The sequence below is a fragment of the Festucalex cinctus genome, chromosome 7 (genome assembly GCF_051991245.1).
Source record: "Festucalex cinctus isolate MCC-2025b chromosome 7, RoL_Fcin_1.0, whole genome shotgun sequence".
NCBI lineage: Eukaryota > Metazoa > Chordata > Actinopteri > Syngnathiformes > Syngnathidae > Festucalex > Festucalex cinctus.
The window spans coordinates 18,765,733-18,783,514 of NC_135417.1; the positions used below are offsets into that span (position 1 = coordinate 18,765,733).

Here is a 17,782-nt window from a genome sequence, read left to right on the forward strand (position 1 = left end):
CTGACCTCTCTATTAAAACATCACTCGAAGATTACAGGACCACTCATTTGCCGTTGAAATAACACTTCCCATTAAAGGTCACATAAATTATGTTGAGAGATGAAGATTTTTTTTTTGTAGTCATTTCCGTTTCCTTTGAATTTCCGCAGTGTTCTGGTATGAGAAGAGACGAGATCCCACAGGGGATAAAGACTTGCAGACTCAGACAAAAAAAAATGTGTGACATGAATGGCACATTGACAAGTACGTGTGTGGCTGCAGAGAGTGTTGCCTGCGCAACTTGACAGACTGGAGGCGGATGCTCATTTTAGCAACGTGCGTGTGTGTGGCCATTATGGTGTCCTTGGGCATTTGTTTGGAACGCATCTGTTTTCATGTCTGAGGATGATGAGTAAACGAGGACCACAGGGCCGCTGTTTGTGCAGAACTCACTCGCACTCATTTACTGTGGATCATTTTACAGCATTCAAAATGGGATGTTTGTGACAGTAACAAACACTTCCATGGTTGGAAAAACACAATGATGATATATGGTTGCATCGAAGAACACTCTCACCAGTTAAATCACTGAAAAAATGACTAAAATGTAACCTTAATATCTTAAAAAACGAGTGCTCACGCTAGACAAACAAACTGGAATTTACTGTAAGTGTCAAAACACGATACGAATGAATTGCAGTGACAAGATAAGATTGAATGTGTGGTTAGGATGTCTGCCTCAGTTGTCATGCTATTCGATATGTGACCTGCGAACCAATCTGTTGCCCAAAGTCAGCTGGGATGAGCTCCAGCATCTCAGTGGCCCTGAACAGCAGAAGTGGTTCACAAAAAAATGGATTGATGGGTCCATTGAAGACAAAAATGTGACATGAGAGCAACAGCCAACCTTCTATTTCCAACTACCAATCTGTTAGCACAGGATATGACCATTTGTTTTAATCAGCAACTGTCAAGAACATATTTATTGGAACATGGCTGACATCCATTTATTATTCAAACAAGCAATGAATGTCTACTCCCAGTTTCAGCTTTGGGATTGCAGGAGCAGACTAAAAACTGTATCCCACTAAGGGATGAATGTTTCCGTTGCTAACAAATGTTTATTTCACGTCAGGGTTCGTTCAAGGTCACAGCGTTTCCTAAATGTTCTCTAAAGAATCGTAATTTTTCCCGTTTTCTTAAACAATATATTAAATAAATGTGTGTATATGTGAATAAAACATTAAGATGGAATAATTACAACCTTTGAAAGCTAAGAAAAAGCATAAACAAAGCCCATGGTTACGATGCTAGCTTTCTGTTTGCAGATATTGATAGTAGCGACACACCTTTCACCATCTCAATTGACTGCACAAACAAGTTGCCACGTAGCTGTAGACAAGTCCAATCGTATAATCAGCTCTTCATACTACAGCTAATCAGTGGAATTTTCCTTATTTTTATTTTGCCTGGTCTCCTCGCTCTCCATCCACCAACCAGAGTCTTTGATATGAGACAAGCATCAGCTTTTGCAGGCCACTAAGGTATTCAATATGTTGCAGTTGTATCAATGAGTCATAGGGCATCCCTCCAACCGACTGTTCTCCTATTTCACTCCTCTCCTGGCCTCTGTCGTCATCTTTTTCTCTATTACCCACCTTCTCCTTTCCCCTTGTATTGCTTGTGCTACCAAGATAATTAAACATGACAGCGTTGCGCTGACTCAGGACAAATGACACCTATAGTAGAGGAGTGCAAGCTTGTGTCTCCTCCCTGCGGTCCAGACAGTGCGTTGTCAACAAAAATGTCTTCACAAAGACAATAATGTACCGTTTTGCTATTAATTTAGCAGTATGTTTATGAATGTGGTTGTATCATGTTATTGCAAACTTTCTTTTGGCCCCAGTGGCCTGTACGCCAATAAGTATGATATAAACGTAAACAATCCTTGAACATGGTTGACCTCAAGTGGCTTTTTATTAACTTCTACTGACTCCACAAGGGGTGCAAATCGTTACCCTCTTAAAATAATTGCTTAAGTCTCTTTTTTTTCTTTTTTTTTTAATTATTATTATTTTTTTTAATCTAAATCATCTCATGATGCAAATGGTTCAATTTTTTGTGTTTCCTGAAAAATCTGGGGGAAAAAATGACTTAAGCGATTATTTTAAGAAGGCGTCAAAATGCTCCATATAAATGGTAATAATTGACTTGGCCTAGAGCTGCAACTCACGGTTATTTCAATAATCATACAATCTGTTGTTTTTTTTAATTTTTTTAATTTTTTTTTTTTTTATTAATGAATCGGATATAAAAAATAAAAAAAACAATTTGAATTTACATCCTTTTTACAAAAACAGGACATTTTGTGACACTTTTGTGACACTTTGTGTCACAACAGGACACAAAGATGAATTATTCACTTATTGCTTTGGTCTAAAATGTGAGGAAAATATGAAAAAAAGGTTGAGCCTTGTTTCCCAAAGTAAAAGCAATTGTTTTATTTTGTATCAAAACAAAGACAATCAGTCCCTTTTCATGGAGGACTACAAAAATTGGAGAATATTTACTTCTGATGAGCTGAAATTTGGAGCATTTGGACCATTTTAAATTTAAAAAAAATCCAAAAGAATAATTGATTATTAAAAAAAGCTATCAATTAATTTCATTGACTAATTGCTGCATCTCTATATTACACAACAGAACATCATTTCACATTTCACATCCCGCAAGCTGCGCCGCTTGTGCGGTTGCTTTGCCCTTTCATTCTGCTAAACATGCTAATCACACAAAAGACACCTAAATCAGACGGAAACTTGACTGGTCCTAAATTCACATGTGAATGTGGAACTGCAATAAAATAGCTGAAATATGTTTTGCAGTTCTCTCAGTCCAGGTTATACACAGAATTTACTCATTAATCCACACTTTTTTCTTTTTGCATGTTATACGATTAAATCAAACTTTTGAATATATATATAGTTCTATTTGTATGATGCAAGTACATTTGGGCAATCAGTCAGTGCATGGATAAGGTATGTTAAACCCCACAGTGGTGTTGCTTTAATGAATACCTTCCGCACTTTAAAAGTTCCCGGAGCTAATACATAACATTACTGACTGTACATAAATCCACAGCCATTTCCATGCAGGAAGATTGACCTTTATCTTGGTGAAATCATAAATATCATCAGACCAAACCCTCTTCCACGCACTTTCCTCCATAACAAACTAGTCTGTAACATTAGAACATATTGACCCTACTTATGGTGTTTAAAAATCAAGAGGTTAATTTTCACCAGTGAGTGTCACGCTCATAAATATGTCTTTGGGTTGCCCGTTGTCTGCTTCAAAGCCGCAGCCGTGTATCTGCCCACACGGGCATGAATATTATTACATTACACACATGAAACATGTACCAAAACAACACGTATTCACACACCCACACGCTACTGGGCCGTCGTAGCGGTGCATCTCAGCACGAAGGCAACGCCGACAGGCTGATCCAAAATAACATCTTAAACTCAGTAACCTCTATCAGCAACTGAATCAGTGCAGATAGGCAGTCTGGCTGCCTGCTCAGCTAAACAAATCAAGACTGGTTATGCAAGCTCGCACAGAAAATCGGTGCCTTTGCCATAGATAAAGGAATAAGAACAGAAGAAAACATTTTGAAATGGTTGTCATTTGCAGAAGCCTTTTTTGTCCGTCAGAATACTTTGCTCAATAGTGAGCAATAAGAATTATGAGAAATGTCATGCTACCTCAAAAAACGAATTTATTCTAAACATGCAGGGCGAGAGTTTGCGTGTAAACTTGTTATTCTTACAAGCGAGACAATAACAGAGGGTCAAATACAAATCAAATGTAGCGTCATGGATGTCTCGATGTAAGGGACTGTTCTTAATCATTCGTCTCCAGGTGCTCTTTGCGGTGTCTCCCCTATTCATCGTCATCTTATCATGTTGCCAAATTCAATAAACTACGGCAAAAAATTATCAAATGAAATCTCCTTGCTGTTTTAACGCTCATCTACATGCATCGCCATACATCATCCCCTTAATGTCATTTTGGTTGAATACTCACAACTCCGTCGAACTTAGAGTAGCTTTTAAAAATCAATCTTCACAATCAATACTACATGCCAAGCTTGTTAGAGATGAAAAATGGAGAAGTTCACCAATGTGTTGACAGGAAGAGCGCTACAGTACTTATAATGTGTTTGAAGCCTCGGGTCCAAGAGCAGCTCCTCCTCTAATAACCCTGACCTGTCAGTCACTTAATGGATGGGCAAGGGCTCCACATGGAGACAGCTCAATATGGATTGACTTTGGTGGAAGACCACACCACAAGAGGCGGACTACAAGAGGGAGGGAGGAGATGATAGACAGTTTAAGATAAATTGAGATGGGCAGAGAAAGGTGACCAGTGATGGAGAGGAAGATTGTATCCAAGCGAGAAAAGTGCGACTCGAATTGAGGATGACTCTGCAAGAAAAGCTCTGCGATTGACTATCCCTTGGTAGGATATTTGAAAATATGAGAGCAAAAATGACGAAGTGGGAGCCTTACTCTAAAATGTACTTCTAGTCAGAGCCCCAACACAGCTGACATCAGTGTCATGCAATGTATGTTTATTATTTGTTTATTCATTATTGACACTTATCTCATTGTTTTGAATGCAATGGTAGCTAGCCTGACGTTCACGTAAACTTCACGTGAAGTTCAAGTGTGGATTTGGGTATTTACTCTTACTCAGAACTGCTATAAAAATTAAGTGATGTCATTTTCTATCACTAATATGAGAAAATAGTGATTGAAGAAAACACACTGTATTACAATGGGAAAGTATCATCAGTCTAGTGTCTTACTGCCAATGCATGAGTTGCCCCAAAAAATAATAAGCTCCAATTTCAAATTCTGGCGCAGTTACTGTACATGATGAAGCTAGTTCAAGTGATTGTTACTTTAGAGTTCCGGACATTGACATTGTGCATCCCCTAATTCACTTCTCCAAATGTAAACAATGCTGTTTTGGCAGGATAAGAAACTGCGCTAATTACGCCTCATTTGATCCCTGTCACTGATGACCCAGGGAGTGAAGGGAGTATCAAGTGGACAGCTCCTCACCGTGTTCTTTTCCATGTGCGATTGAGCGTTAAAGTTAAAGACTTTTTGTGTTTTTTGTTTTTTTTTACATTGAGGATGCTAACAAGCTAGCCAGGACGATGCTTTACTAAGAAGCTTTCCTAAGATGCTTTCCTTACTGTGATGAGCTGAAGGTTGGATCCCAAAGTGCAGACACAAATAAGATTTCAACTATTTATTCACATCGAGAGGCGTGGAACAAACCTGACTAGATGAGAAACAAAGAGAGTTGGACAGAGGGACAGAAAGCAATAATCCGGCAAACACAAACCCCTCTCGGAACACTACTACAGACAGTGAAGCGATCTGATTGGATGTTACTAAGTAAAGAATTAAAGATTGACATAACACATGTCCAGACATCACCTAAAAGAATAAAGATTGACATCACACAGGTCCTAACATCACATAACATCATGTAGCGTTTTTCCAGTTGAAACCAGATGATGGTTACATCAGCTCAAAACAGACACTTGGCCTCAGGGTCATGAACCCAAACTTAACAGGTCATGAACTCAAGTGACCCATACATGACACTTACTAAAACCTCACCTTTCGTCATTTTTATTTTTATTTTTTGCCAACACCATTCAAGTTAGTTTTTATTTTAATTCATTTGAATGTATTTTTATGCGCTGCTAGTACTAATAGCCTAAGTGACCCTTGGGAGCCACCGCCTACACAGAGACAGAAGAGCACAGCCAAGCAAGCCAGCGGAGGTTGCCCGTGTGCCGCTCTTTTTCCAGCAAGTACCAGAAGGACTAAAATGTGGAGCCAGACTGTAAACAAAAGCCTCGTAATGGTCAGATTGACTGATTTAATCCCTCTTTGCCACATAATCAATGATAAACACTAATTTTAACACTGCTTTCTTTTGAAAATCATTGGTTACTATCCTGCCAGAATGGCGGCCTAAACAACTTGAAACAAGCCTCATCTGACTGATAATTTTATGAAGAAACTCTGGTTGTTCATGAATCATTTGTTCCTGCAGCTTCTAACAGAATTGCAATCGAGGGTCAATTCAAGTAAAAGGGGTCTCATCTCATTTTCTTCACTCAGTGGTGTCCTCGCTAGGACATCCAAATTGCAGTGCATTAACAACTGAACCCTTTGATACCTTATATAATAAATTGCCAAAGTGTGTACCTACTTTTGGCCCAACCGTAAATAAATGAATCATAAAGAAGATAACAGGCATGAAATTATAAGGAACATGAATCCAAGTGCCCTTTGTGAGGAATTGGGTGCCTGCTGGATGATCAATAAAATCGCTGACTGTCTTTTACAGTCGACGATCAGATAAAACCTGATCCAAGATCCATTTAGCGTGCACATGTTCAACAATTTTGCTTGCTTGCTCTTCAAATCACCATTTTGTTTGTTGTGAAGTTGCCCTCCTCACACCCAATGCAAAATTTGAGGCAAATACTCTGTTACGTTTGTGCCATAAAAAAAGTTTTGTTTGTTACGATGCAGCATTTGCTGAATGTAACGAATTGAATAACTTGGAAAATAACTTTTAAAATCAAGTAATCAGTCAGCCAATTAAATTACTTTACCGCAGTAAACAACACATCTTTACAGCACCACTGGAAATTCCTACTTGGCAATGAACATTTTGACCTGGTTTCTATTAACAGGTGTTCTCAAGTGACATATTTCAAATATCACAGTGTTTACATTCACTGAACACATGAAATAACCCACATGTGATGAAGTTCGCTGGGATTATGCCATGACGGTAAAAAAAAAAAAATTGGAATTGTACCATTTGAATCATATAGTGTAAAGCTTTCTGCACCATCATGCCTGTGTCTAACTGCCACCCTCAGGAGCAGTTGACATTCACCTGCTTCCCAAAGCTCTTTTGTCTTTGGCTTTAGGCTTCTTTCATAACCTGAAGCACTTGTTAGTTACTAAGTCATCTTCATTTAGAACTACATTTTAAACAGGTTCTTCTCAGTATTTCTTTTCATCGATTCATATCTAATATACTGATTTATTTTAGCAGATAAAGCATCCATTATTGAGACTATGTAGTGAGTTTAAAATTATATTATAACTATAATAAGATAAGTCTGATATCACATAGGTGCACATGGAAAATGGTACATTAACTCTTTGACCGCCAAAAGCATATAATAACGATCAATAAAATCACGACGTATGCCGCCATAAACGTGAAATGACGTCAACTATGTTTTTTATCTATTTTTTTTTCTTAGTGCAACGTCTAAGTGCAGCACTGCCCGGTCAATGGGTTGTGGAATCAAAAACACTAACTATGGCCAGCAGATGGAAGCATTGTATCTCTTTTCGTGAATGATCAAAGCCTTTGTCATATCAAGGTTTTTTTGATAACGTGTGGCAGTAAAAGAGTTAAAAAGGGCAGAAAACTCCAGTTGATAAATATAATGCCAAGTTTTTTTTTCCAGTCTTTTTCCATTACTGAGTTCTTTTTTATTTTTTATTTATTTATTTATTTTTGGCTACCAAGCAAACGTGTCATACAATGGGAATCAGTGTGGCTAGAAATCTATTGAAGCAGACAGACGCAGACGTAGATGGACTGATTAAGAGTCTAGACATAGTGTGTAAATTTATTTTACCTGACATGAACTAAGAACAGTAAACAAATCCCTGTTTTAACCTTGTTGCTATTGACCACTGCTGTCTGCTTACACCTGAATGTCAGTGCTTGTGTTTACTGGCGATGACGACTTCTCCGCGACCCCTCAGGACCTCTGTGGAAACTGACCACAACACACCAACACACACAGGCACAGGCAAGTGCGCAAGGCTAATGTATTATGCAACACATGTCCTGAAAAACCAAAGTGAAGACTCTGGTGAAATTTTTCTGTATTCATAGTAGTTGACCACACTTATAGTAGCAGCAAGGTGCATGCACATATTTACAGGTAAGTTAGTGGGCTGTAACTCTACCTTGCCGCAATTGTGTCGAGACTTCAGCCTACTTCTTTGACAAATGCTTATCACATACGTGTTAAGTCATCTGGGTGACTGTTTTAAATTGTGGAGAAAAAAAAGTCACGCCACCTTTAAGGTTTCACTGGAGTCCTCACACAGCAAGATGCTCAATTTGTCAGTGTCCAATTTATAGTGAACTGCAAAGTAAATCTGCATAGGTCATAGCAACCCTAATGGAAACTGTGGAAACAATGGAAACTGATACAATCACGGCAGACTGAATTGAGGTTGAGGAAGCTCATCGCACACATCTCCAAATCTCTCATTCAAATGCATCAAGACGGTAACATTTTATAAGCTCCCCAACATAAAATGGGACTCAACAAATGCTGCTTACATCTACTTGTTTTGTGCACTTTTTTTTAAGGTGCATTTCAGCTTTATAAGATAACAACCCCCCAATTATTTATGTGGCGTATGGAATAGTAAATAATTGCATGTAATGTACTGTTTGGGAGTAATTTGAATTGGTGCCTTTATAGGGCACATATTAATCCAATCACAAACTTGATTGTATAATAGCTGATCATTACATAAGAATGTGGGGAAAATTCACTATTAAATGTTTACCGGATGATTATTTTATCATCATGAGAGATGCCTATTGCTCACTGTTATATATACGAGGTGTTTGTATTGTACATAATGAAGAGGTCAATTTAGTGTGTTTCTTCCCCCCAAGTGCTGTGTAAACAATTTATCATATATGCAATTCCAACTGCAGTTCACTGAGGCAACATCCTACATGTCTCAAAAATGAATGAATACATTATTTACACAGTTTACTGCTGAGGATAAAGAGTCAACACAAGATTTATATGAAGCTCATTAAGACAAAGTCATACAGCTCTGCTTCCAGGAAGAAATATGTTTGTTTTGTTTTTTTGCCAGTATTTCTGTCCATCATCAGTACAGCTGCAATAATTAACAATAGAACAGAAATGTAGAATCTTGTCAAAGAATCACAGCAGCGGTAATTTGTGTGTGGGTGTGTGCATGTGTGTGTGAGGTAAGACATCAAATAGTGTTGCAGTAATACATAGATTGTCGAAGTTTTGCATTTATCAGGAAAAATATTTTCCCCTTTCCCTTAAATGTGGCCAGGGCAGATAAAACTGCTGCTACAGCAGTTTTCTGGAGCAGAAGTATGAACCACTGAACTACATAAAATACACCACAGCAAACAAAAATTAGGAGACATGTCGTAAAATGTGCACTTTTTTGCGGGTAATATGTTACATGATCCCCGTGATAGGTGAATTTCCGCGAAGTAGAGGTTGACACTTAATTTGGGAGAAGTTAGGGGTTGGGTATGGCGGATTCAAACCTCTATTTTGCCAATACGAACCCACACACGGTTTCCACGGTTTTCTGGAAGAAGAAGAAGAAGAAAAAGAAAAAGAAGAAAAAGAAGAAGAAGAAGAAGCGCCAAATAAATAATATTGGTGCCTTAAATCCTTGCTCTTCCGGCATAAGTTCTTCTTTGTCTTCTTTGGAATAAGAAAGAAAAGAAAACAACAACGGTTGTCTTGCGAACTACCACAAGTAGGATTTACTTGTCAGGTTATTTTTGGGGGACTTTGAAAAATTAAATGGCACATTTGAGTAACATTCTGACTAGGAATGCACCGAAATGAAAATTGTTTTGTCCAAAACCAAAAACCAAAAATTAGAAACGCTTGCCGAAAACTGAAACGCCAAAAAAAAAAAAATGTTTTTACTACCATTTGCATTTATGGCTATGATTTTGTACTTACCTTACTAAAGTCAATACATTGCAAATTCAGAAAATAATATTCACGTTTCAAACAATAAATAATCATAGGGGTGTGAATTGCCTAGTACCTGACGATTCGATTCGTATCACGATTCACAGGTCACGATTCGATTCGATACCGATTAATCCCGATACGAATTTATAAGTCGATTTTTGAGATTTTTTTTCATTCAAATTTAGAAAATACTAATCAGTAATTATATGAAAATGTATTATTTATTTATCTGAAATTTCAGTCTTATAGAGGTTGTAATCTGTTTCATATTTGAACAGCATTAAAATAAAATATTAAGGCTTAATGTTCCGTTCATATAACATTCTTCCATGCTCAAGGTGTGAATCCTAAAAAAAAATAAAAAAATAAAAAAAAATAAAAAAAATAAAAAATAAAAAAATAAAAAATCGATTCTGCCGAATATTGAATCGATTCGAGAATCGCGCGATGTAGTATCGCGATATATCGCCGAATCGATTTTTTTTAACACCCCTAAATAATCAAATCAAAATTCTGAAAACATATCGGCTAATGCTACATTAAACTTCAAACGCGGGTGAGCATTTTCTGGTGGTGCGATTGCACTTCATAGTCAGTTTAGTTCGCAGGGGCGGGCACGGATGCATGTGGTGCGGTACGGATGATGCGTTTGCACTTAAAATGCACACATTCACATATTCACCAATGGTTAAAATAAATAAATACAGTAAAGAACATTTCTTTCCACATCGCCTTGCGGCAGTCATTCGGCTTTGGGAATGGACTGCAATGTCGCACAGTGTCCTGTAAAGGTCTGTAGATCCCCGGGAGAAAGTGGTAAGTGTTTACTTTTTCACAACCGTTGAACTGTACCAAGGTAGCAATAGCCAATAGCATTGGCCAAAGTATTTAGCATGGCCACTGGAATGTCAATGAAAAAGTGGAAGCGCTCGAAGTGCTCGAACCAAAGAAAAAAAAAAGGAATACGCTGCAGGAGGGAGTGGCTCACTTTTAGTGCTGTACTTGGCAGTGCTCTCTCTTTTGGACCCACTGAAATGCTGTACAGTACTTTACAAAGCGACGTCCTTCTCATTCTCCGGTGTGTGCAATGAAGCTGCTACGACCGGTAAAAACTCACACGGTGAAACGCTAGTAACGAGACGGAACAGTCATCCCCACATTTGGTGTTTAATTTGTCGCGTTTTTTTTTTTTTTTTTTTTTTGCTTGCGTCACCACAACATCCTATTTCGGCCATATTCTTTCGGCTTTAATTTTATTTCGTCTGAATGCCGAAAATGCCCGTTTTTTCCGTTTTCCGACGAATATTTCCATGGCCAAAAATTCGGTGCATCTCTAGTTCTGACTGAGTGTCCAAAGAATCTGATTGAAGCAACATACTAGGAATGTATTTCCAAATGCAAACAAGATGTGGGGATCTGTATTTTTAGGACGGCGAGCTGTAATGTTCAGGTTTTTGGAAAACAAATTTCCCCTCAAAAAACTAAAATACAAAATAAAATAAAAACACGCAAAAAAAACATTTTTGACTGGTCTGACTGAAGAAAAACAGCAAGCAAAAGCAAAAATAGTGAGGTAAAATTGCAATAGACAAAGATGATCACAAATGAAAAACCACAATAGAGTGAAGCCACAATAACTGATTATCGAGGGAACATTGTACTTCATTGTAGAACACAATCGTTTTTTAACCATTGCAGAAATGCCAAACTTTATAAACAAGTTTGAGTCTAATACACACAAAAAGATACACACACACACCTAATATGGACATAATCAGTGTTTACCTTTGAATGCATTTGTGTCTGCTGAGTCAGTTTCCTGCATAGTGCTCCCTCCAGCAATGCTGCGATGGCCACCAGACCAACTTCAACCGGTCAGACCCAATGCCACTGGGGCAAGGGAGGATGGACGAGAGGAAAGTGCATCTCCAACAGACTCGCTGCCATCTTTTGTCATTGGATGCCCACAAATCAAAACAGTTCATAAAACTACAGTTGTGCGATGGTTCAGTTGCCTTTGCGGGTTGGCGTTAACTGCTCTGTCAAGAAGTTACAAAGTAACTGTTAAAGAGTGCGAAGAAGTCTTTTCTTGGGTTTGAGCCAATGATCTGAGTTTGGAGTCTGAGCCAGAGGGTGCGTGAAGGTTAAGGATGTTTGAGAGTATGACGTGGCTGAACTGCAGTCCATCCTCCTCGCGGCAGGCTGGCAGTCATGGCCAGTAGCATGAATTTTTGGCACACCTCTTAATCTGTCTGTCTGCAGACAAGCATCTCATCCATTTCCAGCAGATTCTTGTCCTGTGTGCGTGCCTGCCTCCGTCTTCTTGGCCTCAGTCGCAGTCTAATCAACGTGTGGCCTTGTCCTTCTCCAATTTGCGCAATTTGGCTCTCTCACTTTCTCTGTCCTCTGTCCTGTTGGTGCAGTTTTAAACGCTCACGCTGGTACCATTACAGCTGGAGGGAACAATAAGAGAACAGAGGGAAAATCTCAGTGAAACAACAGGTGAAATGAAAACATCCCCAAGACGAACCGCTGCCACCAAAATAAGCATCATCCGTAACCACCCACTCACACCCCCTTGACATTACAGAGCAGACGACGAGCAATAGTGTGTGTGTCTCCAATTGTATGGGAGGTGGGTGGCTGCTTGGCATGGCCCCCCTTTAGTTCCCCTCACCCACAAGGTTCTTACATGAAAGGAAAAAGTTTCTCTGAAAGCCAAGCACCGCCCGTGACCCGATTTCACAGAACAGGGGAGAGATAGAGCACCATGTGGCACTTTGAAGTCGGCCTGATAAACAGGGCTAGTGGAGGAGGCTACGGCTGAGGAAAAAACAAAACTTTATTTACATTTCAAAAGTGCTAAGTACTGCTCTTTTGGAACCTGGAAAGAAATGAAATACCACAAACGAGAAGGAGTTTTCTATGGGTTTGGGGGGGGTCGGTGAATGACTGATTTTGGTAACAGCATTTCGTTTGGTATTGCTGCTGTGAGCATGCAAGTGAAAAGAAATCAGAAGGAAAAGAAAGTATTAAGGTGGTATAGAGGTTGTAGAACAAAAACATTAACAAACAACAACAGCAAAAAGAAGAAACTTGAAAAAGCAACCATGTAATAAACAAAACTCACATAGATTGTGAAGGGGATAGATGTGATGGGGGTGGAAATCAGACACGGAATAAGCTGTGTGGGTTTGAAAGTGAAAAGAAGAAGTAACAAGATGGCAGAATGCGGGAAGGAGAGACGATGTTGGTGCAAAAAGCAGACAGATGATAAACAAACACACGCCCTGTCTGTGGTTTAGAAAAGCTCTACACATCTCTGCTTTTGCTTCCCTGCTTTTATCAGGCCTTATCACAACACGGTTACACATGACAGCCTGTGCTCAGACAAATGGAACAGCAAAGGAACACGCTGAACTCCAGTCAAGCAGAGTCAGACTAATTTGGAAAGTTAGCTTATTAGAAAGAAAGAAGAGGGAAGATATCAAATGCGTGTAATCAGGGCCTTCAAGGCCTGCTCTACTGGTCCAAACATTATCAGACGCAGTGACCTACATTTACAGCTTAGACAAATTCTATTAATACATTTTCAACAGTGGTTATCTTCATTTCAGTGTGTCTTGGCTTTGCAACTTGAAGTTGTTTGCGGCTTAATTTTTATTGTCCAATCAGATTTCAGTTTCTATGTGTTACCATGCGAATGTAAACTGTCCAAGGCCTGACTCCCCAACAGAGCTAGCAAAAGATTTTGCTGAGAAATAATAAGCATCCTTGAGTCATGTTTATTTTTTTTAATCTAACATATTCTGTTTTGAACATACAAACATTTTGATTGCTCTAATATCGCAATATCAGACCCAGACAGACAAGTTCACCTCCTGTAGTCAGTTCATTTTGACGCCATTTCCTGTATGTCACAGGGCATCTAAGGACAAAATACTACAGCTACAAGTACAATTTACATAGCTGCTCTGTGTGTGTGTGCGTGCGTACAGCTGTGCAGCAGGGTTGCTGAGGGCAGCCAGCTGACATGACAAGCAATCCAAATCCAGCTTGTGATGATGGAATTTGACCTGAGGGTAGATGTTTTTGAGTGTGTGCCCTGGTCATCTGAGGACATTGAGGTCTCTTCGCAAAGTCTGGATCCTTTTAGTTTTAAGGCTTTCTATACACAGTGCATATGAGATTCAGGTAGGACACAAATTCCTACAACAAACAATAATTGTAACTGTGGTATATTTAGCACACCATTGTACCTTAACACTGGGTGGTACCCTCAAAGGTTGTGTTGTTGTCATCACAAGTGACAGGAACTGTTAGAGGCACAAGTCAGACAAATATTAGGGGCATATTGGACAAAATTTCGTGTTTTGTTTTTTTCTCTCTCTCTCTCTCTTTGTTTTTGAAAAGTTACACAGCGATGACAATACTGTCAAAACAAGAAGTAAAAATGCCTCAAGTTGACAAGTCATTTGGACTATGTGCTAAAATGACAAACTGCATCTGCACAAACTGCCCCCCATTTCACTCCAAATTATTATTTTTAATTATCTTTTTTTTTTTTTTTTATTAACTATTGATAATGTAGGGGGCGGCATGGTGGTTGATTTTTTTTTTTTAAATTGTCTTTTTTTTTTTTTTTTAACTACCCACAGGCACACATGCAACATGGCGGGGCACAGAAAAACCCTGTGAGGAAAGCCACCCAGGAGGAGTTCATCCACACTGAGAGGGATGACTGCCAACCACCACAGGGAGGAATGCCATCCCAGAGTCCGCCAGCCCACAGTGATCGCGGCCCGCTCCAAACAGACTGAAGCGAGCCACAGCTCCCCGGGGCCAAGGGGCCCCTGGGACAACCATCCACCCGCAGGAGAAGAACAGCCATCCATCCCAGTGTGGAGGTTCCCCCAAGAGAAAACACTGGAGCTAAAAGTTTTGAGCTAAGAGTTTGCATGTTCTCCCCATGCCTGTGTGGGTCTTCTCCGGGTACTCCGGTCTCCTCCCACATTCATGGCAGGTTAATTGGGCACTCCAAAATTGTCCCTAGGTGTGTCTGCGTGGATGATTGCTTGTCTCTGTGTATGATTGGCAGTGCACCCCGCCTGCTGCCCATAGCCAGCTGGGATAGGCTCCAGCACCCCAGCAACCCTTGTGAGGAATGAGCGGTTAAGAAAATGGATGGATGGATGGATGGATGGATGGATGGATGATAATGTAGGTTGGTTCTGGTCCATTAAGTGAAGGTGTGAATGTTAGCGGTTGTCTGAATATATGCTCTGTGATTGCGCCTTTCCCCACTTCTCTGTATCTGATCAGCTATTTCGAAAATTAATGGAATGCAGTAGATGCTCTCTTATCAAAGTATGAATCTTGAGGGGCAAATTGCAGCAGTCCACTTGAAGGAATGTGACACAGTGCCTGTGTCCAAATTCACAAGGCTGATTATTTTTTTATGGAAATGTTATGTATCAAAAGAACCAGTGGTATTGGTACTTGGTATTGGTGATTAATCAAGAGTTGAGTACTCATACTGGTAGCAGCCAGAAAAAAAACAAAACGTTATTGTATATCCCTGGTTGTTTAAGTCTTCCACTTTCAGACCCGCATTGTTGGAAATCAGCTTTGGCTGCGTTTGGTACTAGTGCAAACAGCGCCTATACTTGCCAATAGGTGTGAATGGTTGGCTGTCTGTAAATGTTTAAGCCCTTCTGCTGTACACATAAGAATGGGTGGAAAAGTGGAAATATAAGAACAATGGTTCAGTCCATAATATTGTTTGAAAGGTGAAATCATAGGGGCATATTCACTAAGAATGCGCTGCGTCCGGTAATAGCGCCAAATATTGCACCACAACTGCACCCGCAGTCTTCGCCCAGTTAGCCACCTATTCAATAAGGATATTACTCCAATCATATACTGGCGCAAACACGCCCACAAAACTGATATTTTGGAGCAAATTTGCACCTGATTTACCACACATGGCAATGGATTAGCGTCAAGAACATGGTTGTTATAGTAACAGTTACGAGAAAGATGACATTATCAGAAAGCGAGGTTGGACCAATAACAATTTATCCTGAGTAAGAGCCCACAGGGAGGTGAAATTGTAATGAAGAAAAAAAGGAAGGTGGTGAGGGGGGGTTAGAGGACTAATGTGCTTTTGTGCTTAATGAGACCCATGAGTCTGTTATGTTGAGCCCCTGCAAACATTAATTCATTCATATCAGTTAATAACCTAACCACAATTAATCCTCTTAACCTTCAATCAAGTTGAAAAAGAGATATAAATTTATAGATCATTATTAATGAGAACATGAGGAAAGGAACTTAAAGGGACAGTGTGTATTATTTAGTGCCATCAAGTGGTGAACTAAGTGAATGCAACGATTATGAAGCACACCCACTACGGCACCTCAAGAGAGACCACGTTCGCAAGGCTACCACCAATTACTACTAGTGTTGCAATCCTCCACAGAACTCCTCGAGGGGCGCGGTCCTACGCCTTCTCCAAACCTTCTTCAAACACGTGAAGACTGGTTGAGCAAACTACCATGGATCTTGCCGAGGGTGTAGAGCTGGTCCACTACTCCACAGCCAGGACAAAAACCCCGCTGCGCCTCCTGAATCTGAGATTCGACTTCCCAACGAAATCTCCTCTTCAGCATCCATGTATAGACCTGACCAGGGAGCGTGAGGGTTGTGATCCCCATCTGGTCCACAACCTACGGTTCCCCATTTAAAAAAATACGACAACTTCCACGATCTGCCAACCTAGAGGCACTCTCCCCGATGTGTTGCAGAGGCGTGGCAACCAGGTCAGCCCCACACTATCCAGAGCCTTTTAGAACTCACGATTCTTATCCAACCCTGAGGCCTTGACAACAAGGAGCTTTATAACCACCTTGGTGACCTCAACCCCAGAGATAGGATGACGTATAGGATGACGTCGAGGCTAGAGGTGCAACGGTTACCGATTTAAGTGCACGATTATAGTCTGAAAAAACGCGGTTTTACGATTATTCATAGACATAAAAATTACATCAGCATTCTTTGAAAATGTTTATTTTAAATAACAATAAATAACTGAAAATAAATAAAATGTTACTGCCTTTTAAAACAAATACAGCACACACACACAAAAAAGAAAATGATAGTTTCAGAACTTGAAAAACTCAAATTGGCTTAAACTACAGGTTTATTTTAATAAAGTGAAAACAAATAACTATAAAAAGGTGAAATGGTCGTCCACAACCTTTAAACTGGTGATTTGTGCAGTTTACCGCTACACATTGCAACAATGCGTAGTGTGTCACCGAGCCATAGGGTGGCGCCTCCTTTTTTTTTTATTGTGCCTATGCAGCACTTTTTCGTTTTGGCCATCAAATGTCTTTGACGCCGTGGATGTGTACGCTTATCGTGATGCGTGGTAGCGCCGAGAAGCCCACTAATTTTGTATCCTTTCAAACTCATTCAATCCCAAAATCTTGTACTTTTTTTAAGACTATGTCCTTCACTCCGAAAAATACATTGGTATGTTTTTTTTTTTTTTTTTTCTATTAATGCTAGAAAATAGAGAAGGCTTTTATGCAGCTTCTGACCTGAAGAGATTGCTTAAAGCAATGGTAAGTTATTACAAAAAATGCCTGCAGGTGGCAGAAAAGTATAAGAGATCAGCCAGGGTCAAGTTGCAACAAGCTCTTTTTCCCAACGTTTTCAACAGTTTTGTGAATAATGATGAAACGTAGCTATGGTCTGATGCCAATTGTTGAAAAATGGAAACTGATACAAATATAAATTTTTCCTGATGAAAGAAGACACTAATCTTTCTTTTGGTAGCTTCTATATTTTTATAGCAATAGAACATGGAACAGAATATTCTGTGGC

The 17,782-nt window shown here is 39.6% G+C and overlaps 1 protein-coding gene across 2 annotated transcripts in view; it reads right to left on the minus strand.

Moving 5' to 3' along the window:
• Nucleotides 1-17,782, minus strand: part of LOC144022177 (low-density lipoprotein receptor class A domain-containing protein 4-like) — a 195,324-nt gene that overhangs the window by 124,298 nt on the left and 53,244 nt on the right. The window contains exons 2-4 of one of the 2 annotated variants that reach the window (XM_077526749.1): nt 14,152-14,208; nt 12,743-12,776; nt 11,678-12,345 (exon numbers count right to left, since the gene is read on the minus strand). In XM_077526749.1, coding sequence (XP_077382875.1) covers nt 11,678-11,717 — 40 coding nt within the window. In that variant the 5' untranslated portion in view covers nt 11,718-12,345; nt 12,743-12,776; nt 14,152-14,208. The remainder of the gene's footprint in view (nt 1-11,677; nt 12,346-12,742; nt 12,777-14,151; nt 14,209-17,782) is intronic. The other variant, XM_077526748.1, reaches the window with a different exon arrangement.